This window comes from Palaemon carinicauda, chromosome 22 (genome assembly GCF_036898095.1).
Source record: "Palaemon carinicauda isolate YSFRI2023 chromosome 22, ASM3689809v2, whole genome shotgun sequence".
Lineage (NCBI taxonomy): Eukaryota > Metazoa > Arthropoda > Malacostraca > Decapoda > Palaemonidae > Palaemon > Palaemon carinicauda.
The window spans coordinates 48,387,325-48,407,324 of NC_090746.1; the positions used below are offsets into that span (position 1 = coordinate 48,387,325).

The 20,000-nt window shown below is 35.1% G+C and overlaps 2 protein-coding genes across 2 annotated transcripts in view; one reads left to right on the forward strand and one right to left on the reverse strand.

The window, feature by feature from the left end:
- Positions 1-6,853, reverse strand: part of LOC137615877 (cysteine-rich secretory protein LCCL domain-containing 2-like) — a 12,856-nt gene extending 6,003 nt beyond the window's left edge. The window contains exons 1-3 of the mRNA XM_068345566.1: positions 6,637-6,853; positions 6,302-6,344; positions 476-554 (exon numbers count right to left, since the gene is read on the reverse strand). Coding sequence (XP_068201667.1) covers positions 476-554; positions 6,302-6,332 — 110 coding nt within the window. The 5' untranslated portion in view covers positions 6,333-6,344; positions 6,637-6,853. The remainder of the gene's footprint in view (positions 1-475; positions 555-6,301; positions 6,345-6,636) is intronic.
- Positions 1-20,000, forward strand: part of LOC137616421 (uncharacterized) — a 742,648-nt gene that overhangs the window by 638,108 nt on the left and 84,540 nt on the right. The gene's annotated exons all lie outside the window — the stretch shown is intronic.

A 20,000-nucleotide genomic window follows, 5' to 3' on the forward strand; every position in this document is an offset into this window, starting at 1 on the left:
GCTTTCACTGATACTTCAAGTCTTTTCCTTGTCTATTCTTCATACACACTTTCCTTCCTTCACTAACCTTTTATGTAAGTTCTCTCTTCCTACCATCCTACGAGTATATCCTTATATACTCACAGCTGTCCTTATTGTCCCATCATAGAATTTTACAAACTCATGAACACATTCACCTGAGTCTATAACCTTCGTCCATTGGAGTCTCTCACTTCATTTCTAGCAATCGTACTTTGCCTAGTTTACAGCCACATTTGAAGATGCACAGACATATACACATACACACTCACACCTGTATCTATATAGATATTAACATATGTATATTATACATATATATGCATGTATATATGTTTGTATAAAAATAAGTGTGTTTGCATAGATAAAAGTGCTTTGTTTATTCTCTAGGCTGCATGAAAAATTTAATCGGTTACTTTGGATACACTTAATTGCATAGTGAGTAATAATAGTCACTTACCTGTACTTGACCTGATTATAATAGTAATCATGATCCTGAAATGTCTTGCATTCTTGGCTTGCAACGAGTATTGCTACTCCTGAAAAGAAAGACGAATTGAAGAATAACACAAAAACACCGATAAAACAATGTTATCAAAGCTGATGGTAATTGAAGTTATGCAAAGATGAGAAACATTATTCAAGTTAGTATTAGTGAAAAATGTCGTGACATATTAGGATTAGAAAATTTAAAGATATTGTAATCAGCGTTGTCAGCAGAGGTTTCTATCACCATTTTTCTTTTGCAATGTTATGGTAGCTTATTGGAAACGTCCCTGCATGGCTTTGTGTTGGACGGGACTTCGACCCGTGCCAGCTACATTGTTTCCAGTAGTGTCTACAACCTTAGCATCATGGTGAGCTAGGGATGGGGGTTTTGGGAGCCTTTAAGTCTACTTGCTGAGTTATCGGCAGCCATTGCCTGGCCCTCAGTGGTCCCAGTTAGATGTTCAAGACGATGAAATACAATTACGAAGCATAAACTGGACTCTTGATTTTTCAATCAATATTCCTTATAAGATTTTGGGAAAAAACTGATGAGACTAACTCTTGTATTGTCCATCAGTAAATAAAAGCTTACTATTGGAAAAGTTCAAAGCCTATTTGAAGAAGCACATCTGCTTTGTTCATTAACTAGATCGTAAATAACATATTTATGGTTTCAGATTTTTTTATTGCAAGTTGGCGCTTTAGTAATATATTATGATCATCATCATAATAGTTTGTATTTATGTGGTTGTGGTAATATTCTGGTTAATGAAATTCATGTACATGTTAAGTTGGATAAATATTGGGAATTGTATTTAGTAATATTGTAACTTTTGGACAATTCGAAATTACTGAGAACATGTTGCTTTAGTTAGAAGCGGCATTTGTAGTGACTGTCGGATTGCTCCAAGGATAAGAGACTGTCGCAAAATTCTCCCATCCTTGGGATTTTCTTAGTTGTACTTTTCACCGCCTCAGTTTTCATTGTTGTGATTATTGTAGTGTAATTACCATTTGTGATTGACATATCCTTCATGTCATAGGATGCAGTGTTATTTTTTGTGTAAATTATAATCAGCTGGTTCTGCATTTTTTATGAATTTTTTTTAGTAAACTTTGCATTAATGTTCGTATTGTCATTGTATTCGGGGACATAATGAGGATAAGGGCACGAGAAATTGTAATGGTCTGATACCGAGAATCCTTCAAGCAAGTTCTTTATGTTGGTGCGGGGAAGCAGTGCAGAACGGTGTTATCACTGACAAGTGTCGATGGCAGTGTATAGACGGATGGCGTATTCAATTAATTACCATGGCTAAGAATGGGCGGTCACATTGTAAGTTGAGCGGTTATGCATTTGTCGTGTACTGTTAATTTTGCATTATTATTATTCATTGCACTATTACTATGTATTGTGGTTAATGTATTATATATCAAATGTGATGTTATTAAATGTATGGTTGTTAAATGTGGTGGAAAAGTATGTTTGGGATACCTATTTATATTGTCAAGCTTTACAGGCTGAATCAGATCAATAAAAGATACAGCAAGGCAGCCCGAGTTGTTATATATCCTGCACTACAAGTTAGACTTGCTATTATTGTAAAAAAAAAAAATCCTATTCAATTTTTTTTTACATGATTCCAAATATTTATTTTTACAACGCTTAGCAATTAAAAGATTATTATACAAATATTTTATTACAATTTGTGACAGTAAATTCTCTGTTGAGTTAGCTAAAGGTTTTTAATCCAATAATTACTTTGGAAACTTTCCCACCACAATAAACCAAGTTGTTTTGCACAAATGATAAGGAAAGTCTCTCTAAATTATGCAGCGTTGGATTTTTCAAGGTTGTTAAAAAATTGCTAGGAATCCTATTGGGTCATATATAGAGAGACTGTATCTTAACTGAATGTTTTCTGGTCAATTATCTCTTAAGACTTTGCGTTTTTCATTGTGAAATGGTCTATGAATTACGTCCTCCATATAAGCAAGATGAAAACTCCTAGATATAACACTCATGGAACCTTTTCAAGTCTAAAGTGGACCAGCCAACCTTCTCTTATGATTTCTGTAAGTTATAATGACATCATTTGCAATGTTTCTTGCACTGCAATTACTATCCCTTTCGATCATACTGATATAATCATCTTATATCCTACCACTGTTATAACCATCATCATTTTCCGATGACAAAATATTGGTAAATAAACGACTCAATACTCGAGTTTTAGTTTCTCCTTTCCATAAAGAGGGATAATCTTGATAAAGATTCTGTTTTGGTATCATAAAGCGAGAAATAGTAAAAGAGAAATACAATAAAAGATGAAATAATTTCTTTCTAATATATAATAGTTTTTTACACTCACAAATTACATCAATTATTCGAATCGTTGAAAAGTGGTATTTCCTATATTTTTGCAGGAAAAGAAACTCTGAGTGCAAATGTGTAACCGTATGTCTTTGTTTTGTGTAAAAGTATCCGGTTTTGTTTGTACTGCTAAAAATGAGAACAAGAATGAATTTTTTGAAACATTCAATTCTTGCCGAATTCGGCCATCAAAGACTTGGTACAGTAGTCTGAACTAACAATATTCTATTTAGCGATCAACCGGCAGGCCACTGATACAGAGAACATCTCAGTTGGCTTACAGGAAAATCTGGGGAATTTTTTTAGAAAAAAAAAACCTTCACGAAACTCTTAACTTCATTTGGATACACTAAGACCAGACCAGGCATAAGGGAATTCCTGCAGGGATATTTACGATACTGAAGCAAAGCAGTTGCGGAAAAGGTGATTTAGATTATTTTGTCAGAAACATGATAAGTTTGACAAATCAATGTAAGAAGGATAAACGTTTAATGGGCAGTAATACTCTGTAATTGATTATCTGAATCCAAAATGGAAATAAAGGAAAATAGAAAATAATGGTAATCTTACACACTATATGTAAGAGTTAACATATAACTTTGTCTACCTCTCAGTCCTAATATTCCTGCTTTTGGTAAAGATTATATGTAAATTATGGATAAATTAAGGATGATTATGGATGGCAAGCAACCTTTCGTAAAAGATTATCTACTGTTTGACAAATATTGGAAGCACCCAATTGATTTCTCAGATCTTAGTGATATCATGTTTTATTATATACTAGTGTACCTGAGCCATCTAATATCACGTCTAAATACATAGATAGAGATGCACACACACAGATTTACTCCTTCCCACCCTACCCCTCTCCTAACTACAACAAGCTGGTTCGGCAATTTGTAGGCGAGTGTGGTTTCCAAGTTTACCTAAAGGCCTCTCTTGCCATGGTATGACTATTTCCTCTCCCACATAATTGTGACAGGAAAGATATATATATGTATATATATATATATATATATCTATAAATATATATATATATATATATATATATATATATACATATATATATATATATATAATTTATATATATACATACCTATATATATATATATATATATATACATTATATATATACATATATATGTATATATGTATATGTAGTATATATACATATATATGTATATATGTATATGTATATATATATATGTATGTATGTATGTATGTATATATATACATATATATATATATATATATATATATATATATATATATATATATATATACATTATATATATATATATATGTATATGTAGTATATATACATATATATGTATATATGTATATGTATATATATATATATATGTATGTATGTATATATATATATATATATATATATATGTATGTATGTATGTATATATATATAGGTAAATACCGTTAAGTGGTGTATATTGCTTAAATGCATTACTTCTGGAGTAAGGAAATTATTGATAATGGTCCGGATGACATAGTATTGGGCAGGTTGTGAATGTTGTTAAAGGTTTAAAGGCCACTCATGAATGGCAAAGGCAAGGCACAGTGACATTACCCTAGCTAGCAGGGCAATACCCAAGAGACTGACCATATATACCTATGATCATCGCCTAAGGCCCCTCTCCACCCAAACTAGGATCCGATGGGGCCAGGTAATGATTGCTGATGACTCGGCAGGTAGACCTATAGGCTCCTACATACCTCCCATCCTTAGCTTACAAGGATGGTGAGGTTGCAGATACTAAAGGAAATCTCGGTGTCCAGTCAATTTCCTTTGTTATACATGATTACATATGAATAATTTTTCAATACCACCGGCTATTTCCTTTGTTCTTTGCTGATCAGTTTTGCATATTATGAGTTCTTTAGTTATTTATATAATAAGTTAATAATAACTATTTGATTTGGTGGTAAAGGTTCTGAAATATTTTTTGTATAAACCTACAATATGAAATCACTATTCCAAAGAGATTGGTTGGGGGGAGGGGGCCGGAAAATTCGAGGCTTAGACACGTGGGGTAAGAATAGACTTTCATCTTGAAGAAAATATTTCTTGACCGCAAGAATGAATCAGGTCTATTATTCCATTATTAGGAAATGCAAAGATAAGTGTAAAGACACAATTTTGACAGAAATAACTCAAACATGCAAGGACCGATTGTTATAGGTAGAAGAAACTGAATCATGAAAGAAGTCTCTGGGCAACATGATACAGGATTCTTGCCATACGGATGATGTAAGCATACAAAGTATACCAATAAGACTACATATTCTGTGACGATTGAGCAACAAAATGATATTTTCCGTTAGCCAACAGAACAAAAAGATCTAAACATCGGTAGGTGTTTTATCAGATCAATAAAAAGACACATATCATTCACGGTGCTCTAGAGCAGTGGTTCCCAAACTATCTTACCTGACGCCTCCTTTTTGCTTCCAGTAGACCCGTACGCCCCCACTCCTCTCTTTTTTTTTTATATGAAATGATTCTTACATTTATTTCTTAGCATTGTACAGGAAAACAGATTTCTGTTTGTATTACATTTTGATAATGAAAGCCACTTAAACAAATAATAGTACATTCCAGTAACTAAAAACGAAACATTTGGTTCAAAGTGAGCGAAAAAAAGTTTGAACATTAGCAAATTGGCAAAATAGAGTTGCAATTTTAAGAATAGATTATTTGAAAACATGCCATATAATATTTGGAAATACTTATGCGACTAAGGCACAATTTCTGGTCAAATTTAGTGAGATGGATGGATGTATGTAATGACATATTTTTGTTTTTTTAATGATTTCATTATTCTATTAAACAAGTAATTTCGAGCAGATGACTTCACGCCCCCCTTGTATCGTCCTCACGCCCCCCTAGTGGGGCGCGCCCCCCAGTTTGGGAACCACTGCTCTAGAGTCTAGACAGCAACCCAGAAGCAGTTTCACACTCTCCATCAATTATAGATTAAGCATTTGGACGATATTATTATTATTATTATTATTATTATTATTATTATTATTATTATTATTATTATTATTATTATTATTTCTTGTCGGAGCTCTTGAGCTTATAACATCCTATTTTTACAAATAAGGTTTTAGCTCGCCTAATAATAATAATAATAATAATAATAATATTAATAGTAATAATAATAATAATAATAATAAGCAACAACCCCAGTTGGAAAAGCAGGATGCTATAAGCTCAAAAGCTCCAACAGGGAAAAATAGCCCAATGAGTAAAAGGAAAGAGGAAAATACAGAAACTACATGAAATGAAAAGTTCAAATGCAAGCCATTTGGAAAAAATAAGCGGGTCAAATATTAAGAATACTTTATACAAGTTGGGGGAAAAGCAGTGTAAGAACATAGAAAAGTCGTCATTCATTTGCTCACCTAAAATCGATGCGAAGCGAATGGGCCACATCTTGAGAACAGGCTGTTGAAAAGAATAGTTTATTTTGGGTCTGCAAATTTTCATTACTTTCAGATGTTTCACCAAATAACTAACACTAGAATCCAAGACTTTTATATTGTATATTTAGAAGAAAATTATATATAAAGAATTTTTTGAGACATTTGTAAAACATTGTCTGGCAGTTTTTTCCTTATGCTAAGAAATATATAAAACTCACAAACAGGACACAGTTTACAGATATTTATGGCTATTGACTTTTCTCTTGAGTGCAAACATAAGAACCACTTCTGCAGAATCGTAAAAGGATAATTACCAGTTGCTTATGACAAAATGATCTTGGTAGATGACTCCATGAAGACTAGCAGTAGCCTACTTCAGCACAGGCGAAGGAGACACTAAATCATGACGCGATCCGTCCTTTGGTTACTCTCGTAGATAACCCGTTTCCTGTGACGTTGCAGATTGGATTTGATACCAGTAACCCTGTTTTTATTTTTAGATAATTTCTACATATAAATGCAGTCACGACTTTCTTTGAAATATATCCTAACTTTTTTTTTGAGTAAAATATTTCTTTTTATTTCACTGGAATAAGTCCTCTTTCTATTTTAACTTTAAAAATGTTATTTTCATGCTCATGCAAACATGAGTTTTATACATTTTTTTTCGAATAATTTCTTTATTGATAATAATTTTGATAATCACAATTCAATAATTATGAGATGAGGAAAACTCTGATATTAATAACCCATTGGATTAGGAGAGCTTTGGTTTTGAATCCTCCAGTGATAGAGATATTGGAAGAGCTGATTAATTATCTGGCAAATAGTGATATTATGTTCTTTTGCTCTTATTCAGCAACTTTTTTGCTGTCATTAATTTCCACTTCATGGTCGTATAACTTTTATCATTGAAAAAAAAATGGCTTATCTTAGGTTATGGCTATATTCTTTATTCTTTGTCAAAAGATGAAATACCGTGATAATTTTCTGTAACTTATAATTTGATTTAAACGTAAAATTATCTTTAAGATTTAGATAGCTGATGCAATTAAACTACAGTTTTCAAAACCAGTAAGTTTCGGTTGAGCGTTACAAACTTTGAGCATTTCAGGTCTCCCCTGAATTTGACTAAACATCTGATGCTGATAAATCATTACCCTCATTGACTGATGCACCAAGTGAATTTTGAGACTTATCTGCTACTGCTTCTTTATTAGTGCTATATTACCAATTTACTTCCATCCAGAATATCATCTTTCTCATTCTCATTGGAAATCATCACACTAGATAATTTCACGTCTCTATTTCGAAATGTTACAAATATCCCAGCAGGCTTAACTAAGCTGTACCACACCTTTACTTTCAAACAAGTGCTTGCAGAATTCAAATTGATGAATAAATTTTCGTTTATATTAGCCTACAATAGATTCAAAATTCCACCTGCCAGCCTTCTATATCCTCTGCTCAAGTCGAAATTTAACCATTAATTTTTTTTGAGACAATGCCACCTAAGTATCCGGACCATACAATAATTTTTTCCTTTTTTTTTTTACTTTAACGGGTTCTTTGCTTTCTTAATAATGACCGTTTGTGCGTGTCTTAATCTCAATATAATCAATATTATAACAAGAAATTAATCTTTTTGTAGGTACATTTTATTACTTGTGTATTTCTAAAACAAATTCAACACAAAGTTTTTCTGTTTATTGCTTTTGAACTCTATGAAATATGACTAAGAGTATTTTACCAGACTTATTTGCTTGTCTAGGTCCTAGGAGACCAGTTCAAGCTAATACAGCTCTCCAACTGGAATGGAGTGAATAATAAACGATAATGGGTAAAATGTTTCCGTATTTTCATATTTTCTCTCTATAGCAAAGCATCTCCATAATATTGTTATTTCTTTTATTTTGTTCTCACAAGTAAAATTTATTGAGATATTTTCTCTAATAAGAATGATTTCATTTAAGGTTGGGAATCAGGGTTCTGGACAAAATTTCAAAATATCACAGAATTCTTTATTCCCTACTTTTTTCTTCGTCTGTTTATTTCCTCCTTTCTATCTCCTATCTTTGTTTTTAAGAAACTGTTGATTTTTTTGGCATCATCAGTAAATCATGTTATGATCACTATCTGTTTATTTAAATTTATGTAGTTCAAATTTGGGGGACTCACCCCACAGTAGTAGACACTGAAGTGAAGATTAAGAAAGTTTTTAGGCATTTCTAACTTTGTCATTTTATTGAAAGCTGTTATTTGTATCGTCCTCTTTGTGTTTTCTGTAACAGCACAAACATCTCTCCTGACTCTGATGCTTAGTCAGACATCCGTGAACGTACGCTAAACAGTGACATTTCGCCGACAAGATAAAAAAGATAAGGACAAGGTCTATAGAATACGAGGTTTTCTCACGCGCAGACTATAGTCAAACCAAGGTCCTTTAATGGAAAGGACCTGTCAAACCAAGGTCTTTTAATGGATTTATGACAAAGGGATGGATGTTTTGTATGAACCTCATGATAAAGTTCAAGTGGTTATGTTAAGAGGTTTGACGGCAACCTGGAAGCAACCCATATACTACCAATATGATGACTCTAATGTGCATAAAAAACTGACTGATATCATTGTAAATGTTGAAAAGGCTGGATTTGCCGTCGTGGCAATTGTCCATGATCTTGGATCTACTAATTTGAGGGTTTGGAAAGAATTCGGGATTGATCCCCTTAACCCAGAAAAAGTCTTTTTTAAAAATCCATGTGCTGACAGGAATGTCTTCATATTTGCTGATGCTCTTCATATGATAAAGTTAATTATAAATTATTTTCTGGATCACGGTTTTCTTATGGAAAATGGAAATAGCGTATCTGATGCCTGTGTCCGTGAAATGCTAATGAAAACCGTATCAGAGTATGCCTTAGCATATAAAATTAATAAAACACATATCAATGTAAGTGGCTTACAATGACAGCGTGTAAGTATGCTGCACAGCTACTTTCAAAGTCATGTGCTAAGGCATTGTATTTTTTAGGAGAAAGGGGCTTTATTAGAGAGGAACAATTGGAAGGAAACTGCCGATTTTATAGCTACAGTGAATGAATGGTTCGATGTCATGAATTCTTCTATGATGTTAGGAGACATAAAAGCCCACAATGCATTTGTTAGAGATTTGGATAGCCAGAAAAGTGTTCTAAAAAGAATGGTTGATGCTAGGCTGGGAATGAGGGTGAAAAATCCAAAATTTAATTGCCTTTACAAATTCCAAAAAGGTGTGATATTATCTTGTCACTCAATGATTGGGCTATATAACATGCTAAAACAGTCAGGACATTTCTTTTATTATGACAAGGAGATTGAATCAAGACTGTCTTGAAATTTTTTTTGGATGTATTAGGCAGATGAGGGGTTCTCATGATCATCCCGATGCAGTAAAATTTAAGTACAGATTGAAAAACCTTTTGATAAGTAGGGATATTGAACTTGTTAGCGATAAGGTAAATGAAAACCTTGACCCGTTATCCCATGAAATGGTATCATCTGAACGTGATGGAAATGGACCTGATAAATCTTTCAATGACAGGGAACTGGCCTTAGAAATATGTATGACAAACATAATTTTTAGAGACCTTTAATTTGATGTGGATCTTAAGAATGACGAAATGTTCCCTGAGGAAACAGAATTTGCCAAATGTCAGAAATCCATTGACACCACAGGATCTGTTATCGAGGAATAGTCCTTAAGATATATTGGTGGATATGTAGTGAAAAAAGATTTTGTTTAAATATCCAAATTTAGTGTATATTGTTGATAGTAAGATGTCAGCGACATGGGGTCCATTATATAAGTGAAGGAAAACTCTATGCACCATCCGACGATTTTTTTTTCTAAACTAAAAATTTTTTGAGCAATACATGGGTATGGGCTTAGACCAGGAACAGGATGCATAAAAACAATGGCTGCTGAAATGAAATCTGCTGTCATTGGTATTCCTGACGAGGTTGTGGATTTTTTGACCAAATTATGTGTTTTTTAGAATGCGGCACCTCAACAACATTATCGACATAAGTAAACCGAGGACTTCCAGGAGTACAGTAAGAAAAACCATGAAAACAACAACTTAATTTTTCCTCCTGGGGTGCACACCTGGCTCGGTGAAAAACAAACTCATGCTTATCTGAATTCCATCTCTATTAAACTGTCATCTTTGTTCTGTTAATTTGTTAGGATTAAAATGAGAATCTTTAACTCGCTGTGTAGGATTTAGTACCAATGACAACTTTCTCTACGTTAATCTATACCTCTTTGGTTAAGGATAAGTGGCAGGCAATACATTACAGTATTTGTGTTCCCTTTTAAGATACATCTATACCCTATGGCTATGTTTAGAAGCATCAGAATATTATTAAACTTTGATGTATGGTCTGCCTAAGGATAATCTGTACTTTAATAAAAAAAAAAATAGAAATAAAATATTAAGGAGTATTTTTATTTTGGAAAGGTATCCTTGCATCGTGTTACTACGTATACCTGTCAGTCAATGCTGTCAAGGGAGACTATACGAGGTGTGACGTCATGCGCAGACCGAACGTATTTTCGCTCGCTGATGAGCCGACCTCTCCCATTAAAGGACCTGTCCATATTGGCCTTGGACCTGTCAAACCATTCTGTCGTGGCCGCTGAGACGATTTCTGTTCCCCTGTACAGCGTACCCATGTCAAAATATTTCGACCACTTAAAGGAAAAATGAACACTGCGGTTAGAGACGAGCCATCCAAACTGAGTGAGACTAATGCTAGCCGTTAATGACAGATGACATTCCCCAAGGTATACCCAGGGTGCATCCTCACCTTTTTTACTAATCTCACTGGATTAAGACAAGATTAAATCTGCTCTCTCTCTCTCTCTCTCTCTCTCTCTCTCTCTCTCTCTCTCTCTCTCTCTCTCTCTCTCTCTCTCTCTCTCTGTTATTCTTGTCGAGCATACAGTATATATTCCATTAGGTACACTGTTAAATGAGCGTAATTTTAATCGGACATTATCCGTAAAAATATACTGTTCATAGCCCTAATTCAGTAAAATATTTTTACCCTACCCTGTTATGTTTTTACGGGTTGATGATCATAATATCACAATTTAACGTCAATATTTCCATTTATTAGACGATAAATGCCTGGCAACATTTATTACTGGATTTTTACCGTTTTTTCGGCATATTTTTAACAGTGTTAAGGATAATTACAACCAAGTATATGTCCCCCAAAATCATAATCCCAGGATATTTGCCAGTTTTATCCTACCATCTTAATATGACTCGCACAGAAGGGAAGTTTGAAATCCGATTGACCTGTCCTTGGAGGTCTCAAGGGTAAATTTATGTATCAAATATCAGCGAGCTATATTTAATCCCTTGAATGGTAGATCTTGGGGTATAAAATGTAGTGTTTGAGACAGAGACTGCATTATCTAGCAAACATAATCCATGGAAACATCTCCAAACCGTGTTCTCCGTCCCAATGCCAGGGAAATAGTACACAGTGTGTACAAGTATTTCACAAAAGAGAAGATGAACCGCGGCCCTTTTACTGATGTCACCAAAGCATGTATCCGTACTTCTGAAGCCACAAATGTTCCTGAAAGAACAGTACGTCGAATCATAAAGGAGGGACGAGTCACGCAAGAAGAATTTGGAAAACCGAAGTTTCAAGAAAGAATTAGGCCTCATCCTTGTCCTGTGACTGCTCTAGACGACTTTGATAAATGTGTTTTAAGAAGAACAGTGTTAAGTTTTTATGCACGAAATGAAATCCCCACCCTTGAAAAAATACTGGCGGAAGTTAAAGTAAATATTCCATTCAATGGATGCAAAGAATCCCTAAGGAAAGTGCTACATGATATAGGTTTCATTCATGCTTAAGTCAATGGAAGGAAATTTCTTTTAGAAAGAAGTGAAGTGTCAAGTGCAAGAACGGTTTTTTCGAAAAATTAAGAAAGTGAAAGGAAGTGGAGATCACCCTTTTGTTTATTTAGATGAAACATGGGTAAATCAAAATTATTGTGTGGGAAAATGTTGGTTGGATAAAAGCGGGAAAAAGGCAACAGGTGTTAATACTCAAGTGGCAAAGGCAACAGACTCATAATTGTTCATGCTGGCACCAAAGATGGATTTATACCAAATGCATCTTTAATTTTTCAAGCAAAAAATGACGTGTAGTGTACCAGCAAAAAAGACAATAACCAAGGAAGTATTGTAAAGATGATTTTATTTAGACGATTTAGTACAGTTGTAAAGAATGGGTGAGGGATATGGGGTGCCTAATCTTTTAATCTGGCTTTATCGTTGTTTTCAAAAGTTTTCGACTTGTCTCTAAAGAGTGATTCCTTCAAGGGAAAATGAACCAAGTGTTTACACTCGAACACGATACCTATTGGAAATGAACTCTTCTCAGCGGCCACGACAGAATGGTTTGACTTCTAAAAAAGTACGAGTGCGTAAAAAATACCTAATAACTTCCTGAGGTAATAAAATATGCTCGTATATCATTTCAGCTAATGAAGTTATGACGTTTCCCCCTTATTTCAAAGATTTTTCGCCATGAAAACAAACAAACATTTTTTTTTTCCATTGTTTTTAGATTTTCGAAAATTCTTCTTTGGGTTTCATCAGTTTTCTGTCATCCCTACTTACAGCACCAATCCATGTATTAACCCCTTTAGTTGCTCTATTGCCTAAAAGTTCATACTAAAGAAACTTCCAAGCTATAAACCCTCCCATATATTGTAATCCTCCTTCTCCAATGGCATCTTTTAATAAACTTTTCTCATATTCCAGATTAGCATCAATGCAATTTTCAATTTCATTTTCTTTTAAGCAAAAGAACATAGCAGACAAGCTTAATTCTTTCTGGATATAATTTTCTTCATTTTCAATTACTGTATTTTCTTTGGAAAGAAAATGAGCAAATTCGTTTGAAGTTGCATTCACAGAAGCACTTTTTGCCCTTTTTACGCATAATGCCACAGCTAAACCTGCTAGAGCCAGAGAATCCTCCTCCTCGGATGACATTATGGAAACTGTGGAACCGATGCAAATTGTAACAATATAGCGGAATGGTGTAGGGGCAGCGCCGTTAGATGGCTAGCTGCGATTTTTATCTGATCAGTTATATCGTTCTGATAAACAGTTACGTCTGGGCCGGGCCTAATAATTCGTACATCAAATTCCTTCCATAGATATGCGCTTCAAAGTGCCGGCTACATATCAGGGCATTCTCAACCTTTATGTGATCTCCCCGTTTGCAGAGGTGCACCCATTTTTTCCTAGTTTCACTGTCCTTTGGAAATGAATGAAATTTTTCGTCCTGGTTAAGAAGCATCCAAACACAACACAGTTATTGGGCATGTTGTTAATTGAATATCGTTGTTAAAATTTACACAACAACTTTCAAGAATTAGATCGACGACCAAGACAATTCCCCGACCTGTTTACTTTGTTTAACTGTAGGTAGCACCCGTCCGTTTGGAGGTGGTGACGTCACGAAATCCACCTGCGCAGAATTGTCAATTTTTGGACCAGGGATGAGGAGACCTCGTATTCTATAGACCTTGGATAAAGATATCCTGTTTTATCATCGTAACGGAGTGTTTAATCTAAATATTTTACTATATCTTCGATAGCAAAATGGCCGATTTTCTCTTGGAAAATGTAAGTATTTCGTAAGTAGAACATAACTTAATACAAATTCCATATAGTACTCTTATTTTTTTCATCCGACGTTGCAAACTTCGCTGATCTCCAGACCTATTACGTAAGTGCTTGATTAGTATTCCTATTTAACTCTTTAGAAATCTTAGGTATAGGTTTACGACCACTAAGGTTCTTATGATGTCATCTGATAATATATTCGTCTTACTGACATCAGCAGATTACCAGTGAAATGAAAATCCAGAAGAATCCATTTCTCCGGAATATGAGATATCTATGAGATTAGCTTCTTTATGACCTTAGATAATTCAGATTTTAAAAAAGTAATGCTATAGTATCAATAGGAAAATAGACCCAAGATTACATTTAGGTTACGACCTTTATTACAAGTGATCAATATTGCCTCCAAAATACCTGTATGTTATTTTGTGTAAATTCATAAACATTTCTATTTAGTTACTGTAAGTAGAGAAATGACATCAGGATATCTATATGAAATGGTAAAATCAATATATTATTATTAGATGCACATTTCTTTAACTGGGGTTCACAACAGTTTTTTTGAGGGGTTGGATACTATACTTCATACAATTCACATGAAAATATTCGGGAAAGAATAGATCAGTGAATATTTCTCTTTTGGTTAACGTATCTTCTGTGTAATCAGGGCTAAATACTCTTAGTGTCCTCATATACAGAGAAGAAAATGCAGATAACTTGTGTGTGTATCGCATTAGGTGATAACTGAAAGACTAGGCAAATGCAGCTAACTTTATTTCAACAGAAAACGAGCTTTTTATTCAATATTTCTGTTTAAGGAGGTCACAAAAATTCAAACAGATCAATGCAAGTAAAAAAGAGGCTCAAACTGGTTCTGTTGACAGAGAGGCGTAAAGAGCGATACACAATTAATAAAAAGAAAGTACCCTTACAATGTACAAGTGTGAAACATATGCGGTACATGGCTTCCCTCTTAAAAATGATATACATATGAAATAAGGCACCCTTCTCTTGAGAGGCATACTGTAGGCAGGTCATCCAGAAGGAGATACGCAAGTTTTAGGCGATCAATGGAGACCCAGTCTTCTTTGCCACACATGTTGAGTAGGAATGCTTTCGGTGTACGACGGATCACGAGGAAAGGTCCCGTGTAGCTTGCTATTGTCATTGCACAGGAAAGACGTACATTACCGAGTGCAGATCTGTTGGTATGTGTTGCTTAGTTGGGGCTAATCAGTCTGGTGGCATGGAGTAAATTTTCCCATAATGTGAAGTTGGCACTGGAGATTGTCGGAGGAGGTTGCAGACGGAAAACATCTGACAGGGACGACCAACAGGTCGCCATGTACAATTTCTGCTGCCGAAACATCCAGGGCGTCATTAGGAGTAGTCCTTAGTCCCAGGGGGACGAGCCAAGTATTTTGGTCTCCCAACAGTTGTTGAGAGGGCTGAATAAGTTTTGCTATGCGAGCGGCTGGTGATGGCAAGTACTGCTCCAGGAAGTATGATTTGAGGTCTTTGGACGTTATTGGGGTGTCCCCCTGCTCGGACAGCCAATCGGAGAATTCCGGGAAAGTACCCTCGGGGATCGACGCAAGAGCGTAATCTGCTTTGGTGCTTGACCGAGTCACGCCCTTGATGCAAAACTGGACCTCAGCATGCTGGAACTAGGCAAACACTTCTCCCCTTGCGAAGGGCGGTAGTTTCATTGAGGCAGCGTGTGCCGAAGAGGCAGGTTCGGTAGGCGGCATCCTCAAACAGTAGGGCACACCCAGTGAAGGAGCAGGCGGGAGGGAGCGGACACTCCGCTGCTCACCAATGTGCATGTCGCCAGTTAGGTGATAACTGAAAGACTAGGCAAATACAACTTACTTCATTTCAACAGACAGTGAGCTTTTTATACAACAGTTTCATTGTAAGAAGACCACAAAAATTCAAACAGATCAATGCAAGAAAAAACATGATCAAACCAGTTCTGCTGACAGAGAAGTGTAGAGTTTAATATACAATAAAAAAAAAAATACTGTTACAATGTACCAGAGTGAAAGACATGCGATGCACTTGTATATTTAGAATGCCCTGAATAAGAAATTTTATACAGCAAGTTATTGGGGATTTTATGAGCATGGATAATTTAAACTTTCTTATTTAATCCCGTTGACCTTACAGATGTTGAAAAATTTCACGGACTTGACATTCCTTTGTCTCTTACCCACTTTATCACAAAACTAGTCACTCTCTTGAATAGTCTGACGGAAAAGATCTTACATAAAGAGATGATAACAGGGGAGTGGATACCAATTTCTAAAGCCAAGAAGGATGTTGAAATGTGTAGTAATCATAGAGGTATTGAATTAATATCTCAAATTTTGAATATATCAGATAGAATAAGGTGAATTATATAAAGGAAGTGACCAACTGGGATTTATGAAAGGAAGTGGGATAACAAATGCTATATTTTGTCTGAGACATCATGTTCATAGATCTTAAAAAGGCCTTCGATGATAACAAGGCATGAAATGTAGAGGACTTTGAAGGAGAAGATGGCACCATAGATGTATGTAGAGATGATTTAGGAGCTTTATTGGAATATGTATACCAGAGAGACTGAAGGATACGGGGTTAAGGTAGGATTACAAAGGGGATCAGCTCATAACCCAACCATTTCTAACATTATGATAGATTAGATGACAGAGGAAGTAAGAGAGATGGGACCAAGGAGAATTTTGTATGCATATAGCATTGTGATGTGTGCAGAGGAAGGAGGTTCCGAAGAGGAAATGGGAGAGGTGGAGAATAGCAGTGAATGATAGAGAAACGAGGATAGGCAGGTCAAAGAAAGAATATACAGTAAGTATATTTCCATGTAAGGGGATGGAAGGGAGAGCATAAGAATGAACAGAGAAGAATTGAAGAAAGTATACAAGCTTAGATGTTCAGGTTCTATAGTAGATGTTAAGGCAAGAATAGATGAGGAAGTAAAACATCGTATGCAAGAATGCTGAAACTACGATCAGCATTTGCAGTCCACTGTGACAAAAGAGAGCCGTTGAGATTGAAGGGAAAGTTCCATAGGACAGTGGTATGTCCAGCTATGTTCTATGAAACATAAGCAACTGGTATGACAAAGAGAGAGAAGACGAAAGTTGGTATAGCAGTAATGAGAATGTTATTGTAATGAGAGAGGACAGGATTGGAAATTAGCATATAAGAGAAAAATATTAGTCTATTGAAATGTCAAAGAAAATGCAGGGAGGAGACTGAGATATTACGTACATTTACTATGAAGGGAGGACGACTATATTGGAAGGAATGTCATGAAGATGGAAGTGCAGGGTAGAAGAAGAAGAGAAAGGCCAAGAAAGAGGTTGAGAGAAAGAGGGGGAGAGCAAGAAGGGTAGAGAAAATTAGGGAGAGAACTTGAGAGAAAGGGGACTTGATGAAGCAGAAGAGCACAGGAGTGGTAGATGGAAGAGGGTCATCCAAAACGGTGACCCTGTGTAAATTTGTTTTAGGCTGACAATAATATATATATATATATATATATATATATATATATATATATATATATATACATACACACACACACACACACACATATATATATATATATATATATATATATATATATATATATATATATATATATATATATATATATATGATAAATGCTTTCGGGTGGGCAACGATTCGAACCAATGCCTCTGAGTCGAAACGTTTCCAGCAAAGACCTCTAACCATTACTTTACATTTCAATTTGCTTTGATTAAAATCACGAGTGTTTGTGATAAATAATCATCATAAATAACCATGTGTAGCAAACTCACTAATCGGCTATCATAGTGGAGGTGGCTTGATTTCAAGTCTAAGAACAGTCTCGTGAATTCGACAGGTATATGTACGGTAGGCTTGCGATAAACTAAATTCAATCTACTTTCATCTGTCCTCTTGACCGGGAGAGTTTCTATACCATTCATCATTGCTGGTCTCACGGATGTTTCATAAACCATTCCCTGGAGTTTAACTAAGATTTTCCTGTCACACAATACACCCGACACATCTCTCTAATTTTTCCATCCAGATTGTATCCTGCACTTGATCTCTTCATCCACCAAAGATGCCAAATATTTGAATTTATCCACTCTCTTGATATTTTCTCCATTCAGCTCCATGTCTTCCCCATTAATTAATTGTGTACCAAGTTTCAAGTATTCTGGTATTCTCATTACTCTATCTTCCAAAGTTTCCCTCCATGCCTCTAGTATCTGCTCCAACTCCTTTGTCTCAGAGCACCACATCATCTGCATACATCATCGGCCATGGTGCCTCATCCCTCACGTTCTCTGTCATCACTTCCATTACAATATTAAAGAGGAATGGACTAAGTGTAGATTCCTGGTGTCAACCAACCTTCACTTCTAGGATGTTGCGCTGGATGTATGGAGTGACGAGGGAGGATAGAGTGAGAAATGAATATATCAGATGTACGACAAGGATTGTATAAACTCCAAAAAGGCACAAGAAGCAAGGTTGAGATGGTATGGACATGTAATGAGGCGGGTTGAGAAATATATTGGCCGAAGAGTGAAGTAGATGGAGGTTCCGGGAAGGCGACGGATGGGAAGACCAAAGAAGAGATGTAGAGACTGCATCAGAGAGGATATACGAGAAAAGAATGTAGATGAAAACATGTCATATGACAGATTGGGCTGGAGAAGACTCATCAAAAACAGCGACCCATTATATATGGGCTAATAGTGCTGTAAAGAAGAAGAGATTTGAGCGTGTGATTCCATTTTACAGTTGAGAAGTTTGTAAAAAAAAGTGCTTTCATTTCACATTTATTACAAGGTTTTAACTGAACCTCTCTCTCTCCCTCTCTCTCTCTCTCTCTCTCTCTCTCTCTCTCTCTCTCTCTCTCTCTCTCTCTCTGGCACACAGCAACCCCCTTTGCTTGGAAAAGATGTAAGATTCAGTTGACATTCAACTGCAAGTGATGCCAACCCATCTGTTTACTTATGGGCTTTAATGAATAGAAAACACTTAATGAATAGACACCATTTGACGAATTATACACTCAGTTCATTTATCATACCCAATGTTACGTTCCTTTATACACATAAAAAGATAAGAATAGATAAAAATAATTATTTTCTTCGGAAATATTTATCTTTACCACTAGTCTAAAGCAGTCGGGTAAATCGTTCGTTCTATTGGTTTCATATAATGAACACTTCGAGATTGGTCCTTAGTTCGATTTCTCTTCAGTTTTATCCAAAATGTTTTATATTTACTTGAAATGTATTTTCACTTTCTATTTCTATCTCAAATTTTTATTCGGCTTCTTGTGAAATTTCTCACTGAAGTATTCCTTTTTTGCTTCAGGTGAAGAAATGAAAAAAATGAATATTTCAAGATATAACAGCTTTTGTCGAAGCAAATCTTAAAATTTCGTGTAACCTTTCCGCTGATATAAGGAAGCTTTAGAGCAATTGCACGAATCAGCCTTCAATTCACATGAATCATTTTCTTTGATGATAAAAACACAGAAAACGAAGATTTGTTGTTTTATAGATTCTAACGCAAGTAGAGTCAGAGGTATTTTGCAAATGGCAGTCATTATTTACAAATTTTTTACAGATATTTGAAAAAATAAATTTAAATTTCACCAAAATGCCTAACCAACTTTCGATACGTCCTTGATTTATGCAGAAATCTGCATCATTCTCATTGCAACATGCAATATCTGGATAAATCGCTTTTAGTACTTTGTATCTTATATAGTACATCCTATAAAGATAGCGAAGTTAAGGATTAAATGTTATATCGCCCCTTCATCAAATCTTCTCAAGCACCATTTTAGTCTTCAACCTTTCAATTAGCTTATGAAATTATCCACTGTCACTATTTCGAATGTTCAAAAGAATCAAAATCCTTTGACATCTGATAAAATCTAAAGTTTATTGATCTGTTAT